General features: G+C 39.8%; 1 protein-coding gene across 1 annotated transcript; it reads left to right on the top strand.

The window, feature by feature from the left end:
- The first annotated feature begins 6,811 nt into the window (after positions 1 to 6,811).
- Positions 6,812 to 8,944, top strand: pou3f3a (POU class 3 homeobox 3a). Its single transcript, XM_036209630.1, has one exon. The coding sequence runs from the start codon at positions 7,520 to 7,522 to the stop codon at positions 8,765 to 8,767; it is 1,248 nt and encodes a 415-aa protein (XP_036065523.1). The 5' UTR covers positions 6,812 to 7,519; the 3' UTR covers positions 8,768 to 8,944.
- Positions 8,945 to 11,688: the final 2,744 nt, after the last annotated feature.

Raw genomic sequence — 11,688 nt, 5'->3', positions numbered from 1 at the left:
TAATAGAAAAACAGCCACCTCGCCAAAAAACGATGAGTTAAACGTCAATTTTTGACGCGGAGGCGTCCTTAACCAAACATCAATATGTGGCGAGTTGGGAATGAGAATGAGTTCTTTAGGTTGTAATTAATCATAATTAGTCACAATGTTATTAAGTACATTTTATATGACAATATGCAGCTTTTGAAGAAAAACAGGTTAGAGAGAAATATTTCCTTCATCTTTATTATTAAAATAAAAAAGTGTTCACTCAGATGTCCTAGAAGTGTAATTTGTGAGCACAAAACACATGAACAGTAAGATAAACAGAACTCTTAAGACTTTTATGTCTGCAGTATTACTCCAAGAAAACAAAGATGCTGACAGTCATAAGAAGCAAACATTGTTTTTCTGCACTTAAACAAACTTATTCAATAGAAAGGGTGAATACTTGATTCGGATTGGCTGCTGGGTGTGGATGACAAAAGAATTTTCGATCACATATCCCAAATGTTTTATATCACTGCGCAGGCTTCTTCAAAGCAAACTTTTGCTTCATTATTTGGAAAAAAACAAGCGGTAAGAGGTGAACATTCTCTCTGAACTGATGCTTTATATATCCTATTGTGACGATTACCAAATATATTTTGCCACTGCAGTCGAGGTTGGTACCAGCTCAGGAACGTGTTGTCTTCTCATGAGTGACAACGGGCAACATATCAAATAGTCTGCTTTTTGTGAAAAAGTGATCTAAACTGTTATTAATAATAAGAATGAAGTACTAAAATTGGTTGAATTTTCTCTATTTTGTAAGTGACTATAAGTAGGATAAAGCCTGACAAAGTGTTATTTTCAGCCTTATTGACCAACACATAGTGGAAGGGGGTTTCTTTGCAAAGTGTAATAATTTGCGTTAATATATATTAACGCGTTATTTTTTTTTTTAGTTAATTGCGTGTGTTAACGCTCAAACCAATGGATTGTGGTCTATATTAGCAAATCTAGTGAGCATGGATGCACACTGGTTTTTGCAGAGACTTTCAGAACATTTCTTGGACACTGGATTTTGGAATTGTAGATTCGGACCGCACTACAAAATGATGAACGCACTATAGAGTTCACTATGTAGTGGTGAAGGAATTCAGACAGAACCTAGAACTTGTTAGTGACACTCAACATGTTAGAAGCATTAGGTGTAGTCGCGTATTTACAAGACCTGTAACCCCTTTCCAATCTTGCTAGTAGCACATAAGAAAACACAGTCCAACACTGGTTTATGTTAGCCAAGTTAGCCATGTTAGCAATGTTAGCCTATTTACAATAACACCCAACCAAACATGTTGAGAGCGCCATGTTCCTCTCAAAATCACTTTTACGTCACTAAGTACAACCAGAATTAATCCATATATAAGGTGATCTGGATTATAAGGCGTATTGTCATTTTTGTGAAAAAAATAAGTGCTCTATATAGTGCAGGAAATGTGGTAAGTTCATTTTTTCTCTTAACATTCCTGTGGGTGAAGAGATTATCAGAGATTTTCCGTCCATCAAACATACAGCATGTCTATATGTAGATGGTACTTGATTGGCTCCAGGGTCCAGATCAGTTTTCACACATGTCAAACAAAACTGAAAAGTCAGCTGGAATTTGAGAACTTCTCCTAGAGACAGGTAGTCTAAGATTTTTATGTAATTGAGGCATCATGGTAAAAATTTGTCTAACCGTAAATGTAGAATTGCAATACAACTAGACCATGAATTCAATACTTCATACTGGTCTGGTGCTTGTATCAAACACTTAATATGTCTTTATGGGATCCTTCCTTCTGGCCCTCTAAACCCACCTGAGGAATCATGGTAATTACAGAGAGCCTTTATGACCGAGTGGACCTCAGTAGGAGCTTCAGAGAGAGATCTCTCCATTAATGAAAGGCCAGACAGACCCAGCCAGAGCAGGCCTTCAGGGACACCGGCTGTTTGACTTGGCTCATGAATAGGGCCCAGGCACAAGGCTACAGTTGTCCATAGTCACAAGCTGCAGAGCAGCAGGTATTTCCTGACCAAACTTCTCTGTCATACTGGTTGCAGTTTTGCAGCAAAGAAATGTTATGAACAGAACATGGATAATTTTTAGTCACAACTGACTCTGAAACTTAATCTTTTTGGGGAAAAAAGTGAGATTTTATTTGTGAGCAGCTGTGTAAGCTCCACGTTTTCCACCAAATCCTTGGGTTTCTCTGCACGCGCTCAACCCAGAGTGTCTCCTCCTTTCTGGTTCTTCTGATTTTCCTCTGATGGCCAGATGTTGCTCGTCTCTCCGTGTTCAGTTCAGCACAAAACGCTAATCGCAGGCATGTATGCCGGCGTTCCAAGAACACTTTTCACCATTACCCTAATGGACGTTTAGAAAGAAGGTACATTTGAGCACCTGCAAACACCGAGACACAAACAAACAAAAAAAACCCACAAATATGTGGATGTTTTTGCAGCATTTGCCTGTGCTTCATCACCAATTTTGACCCTTTTCTGAAGATCCGCTGGGATTAATGATTGTAATTTTCACACATTAAGTCCCCCTCATTCATGCATAATAGTGAGATGGAGGACACGGTTTAACCGGCACGTTTGTGTCACCTTTGATAGCACAGATCTGTTTTGTGAGTGCCGCCGTTGCACCAAACATGAGTGTTTGTCTTTATCTCATGAATATCTTATCAGTTCAGTCTGTACGGTGGCCCTGAAGGACAAATTACTTGACACAAAAACATGTTAAAAATCGCGACATTTAAAAAGCAAAACAAATAATGATAAAACAATATTAGATTTTTAAAATCCAAGCAGAATTCCAGAAATTGAAACACAATTTAATTAATAAGAAACAAAATAAAACATGAAAAGTTTTGGAAAACAGAAGAAATCAAACTAAAATGTTAAAAAAAGGGAAACAAAAAAAAAAAAAAAAACAGAAAAGGTTGGTTCAATGGGACATCACTGATTGGATGATGATGTTTGTCCTAGGACTGGGTAGATATAATCGATTTGAATCTATCTAAGCTTAATAGATCAATAATCGATCCATTAAAATAGAGATTGATCTACCATAGAGGTCTCCAAACTTCAACAGCCATTCAGGTCCATTTCTCACTGACAATATCCCAGCAGGAGCCACAAAGTCTCACTTTACCTTTTGGGAAAAAATAGACTGATTTGTATTTATTGTTACTTTCAAAATAAAAGACTCGCTTTTTTTACCATTGGATAATCGAAACACAGCAAATCTAGTAATACATGTACTGTCAGTGACAAAAAAAATAGTTTCTTTTACCATTTACAGTGCATCTTGACCTGAATTTTGTAAATCTAACTGGCCAAAATTAAATCAAAGCAAAAAAGTGACCCTATATTTATTTCTAGTCAAAGAGAACACTTTTTTTGAATCCTTCAAAAAAAATAATAAAAAAAAAAATCAGCCTAATAATCCACTGCCCAAAAAGTACAAATTCTCCCCAAGAATTTGCTGTGCTATATGGCTCACAAAAATCTCTAAAATGTTTAAGTTGTGATACATAGTGTCCTTCTATTGTTTTTAAAATAAAACTTTATATTTTTTAACCAGAGAGTTGCAATGGTGGGGTTACAGAGCCACATGTGGCTCTGGAGCCGCAGGTTGCAGACCTCCTGATCTAGCACATGAAGCTAAAGTCTGCTAGCTTAGTGCTTACAGTTAATGGAACGGCTAATGCTAGCGCTCGGTCGACCTAAACATGCATTGCTGACTAAATGAACATATTTATAAACTCACAGGCAGGGATTATCCAAACTCTTTTAAGGAAACATTTCTTAAAGTAACCATTTAAACAGTTTTTTGCTCATACTTTACTTACTCTTTTTGAAAAAAAAGTGTACAGCTATACCAGGATCGCCACCTAGTGGCTAAACTGAAACGCCCTCCAGAAGAAGCAGAACAATGATTACAATGTTAATGATCTGAACATCTTTGTTAGAGCTTCTCCTTTTTATGTAACACTATGGTTTTAACAATCTCATTATTTTACAAATACATCTTACAGTATGTGAACTGGATCAGATTAATATACTCAAAACATATATAGACTATTAAGGTATTTCTAAACAAATTTGTCTAAATGTGTAAAGTGTGTAAACTTAATATTAAATTGAACTGAGAGGATCAAAAAAATTGGAATCAAATCGATCCAGGCCCTGGAGATTATTATCGATACCCAGCCCGAGTTTGTCCATCATTTTGACAGAAATTTGTTTGACAGCGATACTCATCATAATACTTTTATTATTTATTGATGATGCATTTCAAAGAACTCACATAGTTAAAAAACTACTCCAGTTAATTTCTTTTGTGTAATTTTTCTAACATTTTGCTTTGATTGCTAGAAATTACTTTTTTCTGAAATGACTCTTTTCATTTTGCTTTATTTGATTGTGTTTTGACTTTTAGAATTTTGATTTCTAAAATGTGATGTATTAATGTGATTTGCACTTCAGGGCCACTGTAGTCTGTGTCTTCTCAGACAGAGGAGGATTTCAAGAAGGAAAAATGACCAAACTGAGCAGATTTTAGTCGTGTTCGTGTCATATTTCTCTCTTGGTGCATGAGTTCAACCGTTTTTGATCATTTCCCTTTCTTGCCTTTTTCATTTCTTTCTGCACCCCGACCGCCACGCTTTGCCTCCCCCGGCTTTCCTCCCTTTCCACGCTGCTTCTGCTTCTGATTTAAGCGCGCAGCGGGCGGTTGTGGGTAAGGGGGCTCACGCTGTGAGGGATCTCTGTGGCTTGAGCAGAACTGAAGGTCAAACACACTCATGATCAGAACCGCAGGATGACACTGAAGAGGTGGAATAGAAAGAGCACTCAGATGAACTTAGTCCTGTTCTGAGAACTCAGAGCCAAGAAAAAGCCCAACGGCAGAAGAATTAAACAGATCTTGTAGCTTAATCGATGAGAACAATCAATGAAAAAAGATTTTTTGGATGTTCTTTGTCACCTTCTCAGTGAACTTGAGAAATATAGTATTAAAAGTAACTACAATGCCTCAAATTTTTGCTGTTTTATCCACTTTCTTCCTCTTATTTTGATCGTATGAACACTAAAGTAAATAAACAACATTAGGAGAGAATAAAAAAAAATGAATCAACCATGTGTTTCTTTTTGTGGAAAACTCCTGGAGCCCAGATGAGACTACTTTTCCTTTTGTCTTTCACGTTTTTTTGGAACTAATTTACATATTTCAAAAGTATTCATAAGAAAATAGCCTGAGGACAGAAAGGGCCGATCTGCATACTGAGGACTGAACAGAGGACGAGGGGAGGGAAGCACATGCAAACACACACACAAGTCCCTGTTAATTGATTTGAGGTTGATCTTAAAAAAAAAAAAGAATTATTAATTAGTTGATTGTGTCAGACTCGTTATGCAGGATTTTTTTGCAGCCCAAATAAAAACCGTCTGGAACATGGGTTGTCAGGCAGCTGCACAGAAAGAGTGAGAGGTTGAGGGAGAGGGGAGGAAAAAAAATGTGCATCATAAGAAGGCCTCTTCACCCAGCTTCCTTCATGAATAACAAATAGAGGAGCCGGTGCTGTGACCAGGCAGCACAACACATGAAAAACATTACCGCCTTCCCTGACTCGTCTGGCTTTCTGCACATTATGCTGGTGGGCTTGGAGCATGTGGAACACTGCGGCGCTTTGTGCAGCCTCTCTGGATGTTCAGCTGCTGCCCTGCATGCAGGAAGGGCACAAACAGGTTGAAAAGCTGTAGAATAAAAATATAAAACAATCAGAATGGAGGTTTTTATTTTTTAGATGTGTTTTTATTTATAAACAATTTTTAAAATAACTTTTAAGTTTTCCTAACATTCAAATCTTTGAGGAAAGATTGCTCTTTTCAAAATAAAACTGAAGATAATCTAAATTAAAGGAATAAAGATGAAAAAGTAAAAGAACTCGAGTAAAGTTTTAGAGTTAAAACAAAGTGATTGTTTAGAACTTCATATAGAAGAAAACACAATTCTGTCGCATTTTTGAGCATCTTTAATAAGAAAAATGTGTGGAATAAATGATAAGAACTATTTAGATTGCATTGTAGCCTCTTTATGAAAAATTTACTAAATTAAATGTAACTGAGTAACTGTATCAGATATTTGGATAAAGTTGGATGAGCTCCTCTTTTATTGTTTAAACTGTTGAATATCTGATAATCTTGAAGATATTTAATTTAAGGGAGTGATAAACAACATTTTTAAATAAATAAATCACATTTTTTACATCTTTAGTGGGAAAAAAAGTTGTTATTTGAGTTTATAAGTTTTTAAGCGACAAATCCCTCCTGTTTTATCAAGGTACAAACTTTATGTCCTTTCCTTGAAAGAAGGGGCGGTTAAAGTCTATTTATCATTTACCTTTTGGATAAGATCCAACCTAAATATGCTGAAGGACATAAATTAGCAGCAACCCGACTGTCTAACAAAACTTTGTGTGTCTTTTCCTTTCCAGATCCGTGAAAGCTGCGTCTTGATGGGCTTTAAGTCCATCCAAACCACCCAAAGAAAGTCTCAGCAGAACCAGTTTGAGGTTTTTATGAGGATGGAAAAAACGAAAACCTGCTGGAAGTTTGCGCGCTCAGCTCTCCCGGTGCGTCACTCCATCGTGGCTTCTCCATTTCAGTGTTAAAAAGGGGATATTTTGATATGCAAGAGGCGTTCAAATCCTCCAGAGCTGCAGCGACGCAAACCTCTACTCTCACTGATTTTATGTAAATGAGATAAACTCGAAAATCATGATTGTTTTTTCTCTGCAGAGGCTTTATAACATGTGCGTAAAAAGTAAATTTATATTGATTTCAAAATATTTACCTCCAAAAACCCTTTACGCATGACTGAGCGCGCGCGTAATAATTATTTTTTTCTTCTGACTGTTTTCTTTTGCAAAGTTGTTGCTTTTTCCCCGCAGCAGGAACTTGCTTCTCCAAATGCGGGAGGCACAAACTCCTCTGCGTCCGCGCGTCCAATCAGCGGGAAGTCTGCAGCGCGTTCCTGCTGTCATTGGACAGGGACGGCGAAGGCGAAGGAAAACGCAGCTTTGGCACAAAGTAAACTCTTGCGTGTCTGCTGCTGTGCGCTGTGGAAAGACGCGCCGGATGGAGGATGGTTGCAGAGATTTGACTGGACCGGCGGAGGGTTTAAAGGTTTTCTCTGCTTTCAGTTCTCTATAGTCTGTCAGGTGTGGATCACAGACATTTTTTTTTTCTGTTTCCAAAGTGGATTACGCACGGCGCAGCTGCGGGACGCAGGAAAAGTTCTGCAACTCTTTCATTGGTGCTCAAAAATATGAGTTTTTCTTTTTGAGTTTGAGAAAACTTTAATTTTATTTTAAGGGAAAAAAAACGATCGTATTGACACTTGTGGAGTTTTTTTTATTTTTATTATTACTGACAAAAACTCCCAAAGCTTGATGGATTAACACCAACTTTAGTTGGACTCTAGTGAGGACAGCAGGTTAAATCTATGCTTTGGGGGATGGCAGCAGCCACTTCCAGCCCATACCTCCCCAGCAGCAGAATCCTATCCGGCCCGGTGGTCCACTCGGAACGTAGAGGTGGGGGCATGCAGCCGGGCAGCGCCGCCGTCACCACCGTGTCTGGAGGATACAGAGGGGAGCCTGCGGTTAAGATGGTGCAGAGTGACTTCATGCACGGGGCCATGGTGGCGAGCAACGGGGGCCACATGCTGAGCCATGCCCCCCAGTGGGTGACCTCGCTGCCTCACGCGGCAGCTGCGGCGGCGGCGGCCGCGGCTGCGGCTGCAGAAGCCGGATCCGCGTGGCCCCCGAGCCCCCAGCCCCAGGAGCTGAAGAGAAACAGAGACGACCTCCACTCCGGCTCCGCTCTGCACCACCGCCCCGCGCATGTAGGACCCCATCAGGCGCACCCGGGCGGCTGGGGGGGCTCCTCCGCGGCGCACATCAGCCTCGGTGAGGGGGGGCAGCAGCAGCAGCCCCTCATCTACTCCCAGCCTGGAGGATTTACAGTCAACGGGATGCTGAGCGCGCACACCGGACAAAGCCTCATGCACGCGGGGCTGGTGCGCGGGGAGTCACCGGAGCTGGACCACAATCATCACCATCACCACCACCACCACACGCACCACCACCAGCACCACGGCGTGGGCCACGACGCGCAGTCGGACGAGGACACCCCCACGTCGGACGACTTGGAGCATTTCGCCAAACAGTTCAAGCAGCGGAGGATCAAGCTGGGCTTCACGCAGGCGGACGTGGGCTTGGCTTTGGGCACCCTGTACGGCAACGTCTTCTCCCAGACCACCATCTGCAGGTTCGAGGCGCTCCAGCTGAGCTTCAAAAACATGTGCAAGCTCAAGCCGCTGCTCAACAAATGGCTGGAAGAAGCCGACTCCACCACCGGGAGCCCGACCAGCATCGACAAGATCGCCACGCAAGGCAGGAAGCGCAAAAAGCGCACATCCATCGAGGTGAGCGTCAAAGGCGCGCTCGAGAGCCACTTCCTCAAGTGTCCCAAACCCTCCGCGCAGGAGATCAACTCTCTTGCGGACACTCTGCAGCTGGAAAAGGAGGTGGTCCGGGTCTGGTTCTGCAACCGGCGGCAGAAGGAGAAGCGCATGACGCCGCCGGGACTCCCGCGCAGCCCCGAGGACGCGTACTCACAGGTGGGCAGCCTGGGACCGGACACCCCGTCCCCCTCCATAGAGTGCAAGCGGATGTACAGCGACACATGAAGAGGAGGAACTCTCCATCATTGATCCCATTTTTATGAATAAACCTCCCTTAAGAATATCTGGTGACATTTTTATCCATTGTGTTTATTTCAGAGCTTCCTTGGGTGTTTCTCTGCACTATGACTCAGCATCTGGAAGTAACAAGACGTCTTCAAGCTAAAACATTTCTTTTTTGCAGAAAAAAAACTATATTTTCCCTTAAACTTCTTGGAGAACACCCCTTTTCCCTTTGATGCTGCAAAATTTGCTCCCCCACTTGATAAACTTTAAACCCAAAATGAAACGAAACATTATCCATAATTAATTTTTTATAGCAATAATTTTCCCCTTTATGTCCCAATTATGTTGTGATCCTAATTTAAATATTCAAATATTGTACTTTTCCTCAACAAAAACTGCAAATGTCCTCCTAGGTCTGCTAAGTGTTACTGTGTGATGATTCAAACTATTTATTTTTTTTCCACTGTGTTTATTTTCATGGAAAATATTTAATAAATTTGGGAAAGAAAACAACTTTTTGAGATGTTTTTGCTCACTTTATAAAATATTAAAAGTGTATTTTGTTGCTTTTAAAATGAGGATTTCCATTTAATGCAAACACTAATCTAAAGTTTTATCTATTAAAAGTTTTGGATTATGTGACTTTTTTAATTAAGTTTTGTGTTAAAAAGGCAATACAGCTATTAGTTGATATTTTTGATCAATTTGTTAAACATGGCATGTTCACAGCTGCTAGGAGGATCAAATTAGGATAATAAGAGCTTGAAAATCCATAATTTATGCCCCGCTTTCCAAAGATCCTGTCAAAAGTGACAGAACTGAATGTGTTTGGCTTCTGTAAACATTTATGGGGGATATCTGAGTATCAGTACTATGGACCGCAGCTCTGTGGATGGAACACAGCCAGCCGGAGTCAGATATTCCAGATGGCAGTTCACCTCGGCAGCGGTTGCCAAGGAGACAGCGAGATGGAGTGACACCAGATGATGGCTTAGGCGAATGTGAGCTAAAGAGTCACAAACGCAGCTCCATGAAGCATTCGAGAACACGCTGCGAGGTCGAAGGTCAACCGCAACAGTGGCTGCTGACGGCGGGGACAGAAACACAGAGAGAGCACGGAGCAGAAGTTAATACTGCACCTTTCACACGTCCGTTTGTTTTGAAATCCTGCCCACGTTGGAACCAGCAGTTAAATAACAGACAACACTGCAAGATTTTCCCACTTTGCTTTTTGAAGTGTCAGAAAGACGTGTGAGGGGGAAGAAAAATGCACAAAAAACAAATAAAACACAACAAAAGAGAACTTTGCAATTTCTAACATTAAAAAACAATTTAAGGAGGATACTAATACTCAAAAACAAAAAATGTTGTATTTTATGTTAACTTTTTTTTTCATGACAGTTTCAAGTAGTTTCTTTTAAGTTTTTTATCAGTGTTATGTTTTTTCCCCCCAAACATTTACTTTAAATCATTGTAATCTGCGAGTTTCTTTTGCTTTCTGGTAGAAATTATCTGTTTCTCTTCCAAAAACTGAGTGAATTTCACTTTTTAAATTATTTGTTGCAATTTTTTAAGTTACTTTTTTGTCTTTATTTTATAGTTTTCCAAAAGTTTCAGTTGTATTATTATTTTTTAATTTTTTTTTTCTCTTCTGGGTGAGTTTAGACTTAACGTTCTGTTCTAGTAATGTGCGTGAAGCCCTAAAATCATTTTAAATATTTAAACATGTAAAAAGTCATCTGATCTGCATCAGTCCAAAATGTGACTTGCTGAGCTGTTTGTCCTCTACAGCTGCTTTTCAGGATGCCGTGTTTTACCTTTGAACCTTCCTACATATGTAAAGCACAATGGACTAAACATGCTGGTGTTCACACTGGACAAGCAGGGAGGGGCTTCTTCTTCTTTTTCTATTGTGTTCTCGTCCACCACCTACAGTTGAAGAGTCTTGGTGTGACATGTCAAAGTGGTGTAAATCTCAGGAATTGTGCAAAAACCAGAAACGGTTTGGGTTATTTCAGGCGTCTTTGCAGTGGCAGATGTGGAATACCATCATGTCAGGAGAGTGGTTTATCTTTGTTTGAAAAGTAAAAACTGCAGAGGCTCATCATCATGTCTGGGTTCACCAGAAAAACTGAAAATTTTTACTGTCTGTTTGAGGAAATGTGGATCTGGATGATGGCTGCTTCTGTCTCTCCTGGTCCATCCATACATCACTGACAAATCCAAGTCTCTGATTGGTCAAGGTCTGAACGGGTTTAGCTGGCAATGTACATTCAATGGTCATTAGTTTTCTTTGTAGAGCCCAAAAACGGTTATAAAAACTTGCATAGCTACCTGTGAACACGAGAGTTTTGAACGCGGAAGTCAGAAATTCACATTTACATAGACTTTTGATTAGAAGTGGCTGCACGCCGAGGGGCGTAGCTTTGAGCTACACTAAAAAAAGTGAAACATTGAAAGTTCTGTTATTTTTACATTTAAAATTTTTTATCAAAATAAAATTTTGGGTTGATGGTTTACTCAATTAAAAAGATATATTTGCCAAAAAGCAAATGTATTACATAGATTTCGTTGATTGATCAAATTCATTTTTTACAGTGTAAAAATGAATGTGGTATATGTAGGTTCTTGTGTTCACACTGTACAAGCAGGGAGGGGCTTCTTTTTCTACTATTTACTAGTGCTTATCTGCCATCTAGAGTTGGAAGAGGCTTGATGTGAAAGGTTGAAACAGTCCAAATCTGGTGAATCTCACTCCAGGCTTTTTCTTTTACCGCTCTATTCTGATATGTGATATATATGTATATATATATATATATATATATATATATATATATATATATATATATATATATATATATATAAAACCCTTTAAGCTCGTAAGCAGTTTATTAATATGACCTTTGTAGACAACGGTCTCA

This window comes from Oryzias melastigma, linkage group LG21, assembly GCF_002922805.2.
Source record: "Oryzias melastigma strain HK-1 linkage group LG21, ASM292280v2, whole genome shotgun sequence".
Taxonomy (NCBI): Eukaryota; Metazoa; Chordata; class Actinopteri; order Beloniformes; family Adrianichthyidae; genus Oryzias; species Oryzias melastigma.
This window is presented reverse-complemented; position numbering and strand designations above follow the sequence as displayed.

What these genes read in the sequence shown, in the direction of transcription:
- pou3f3a (XM_036209630.1), top strand. Translation starts at nt 7,520, where the DNA reads ATGCTTTGGGGGATGGCAGCAGCCACTTCCAGCCCATACCTCCCCAGC.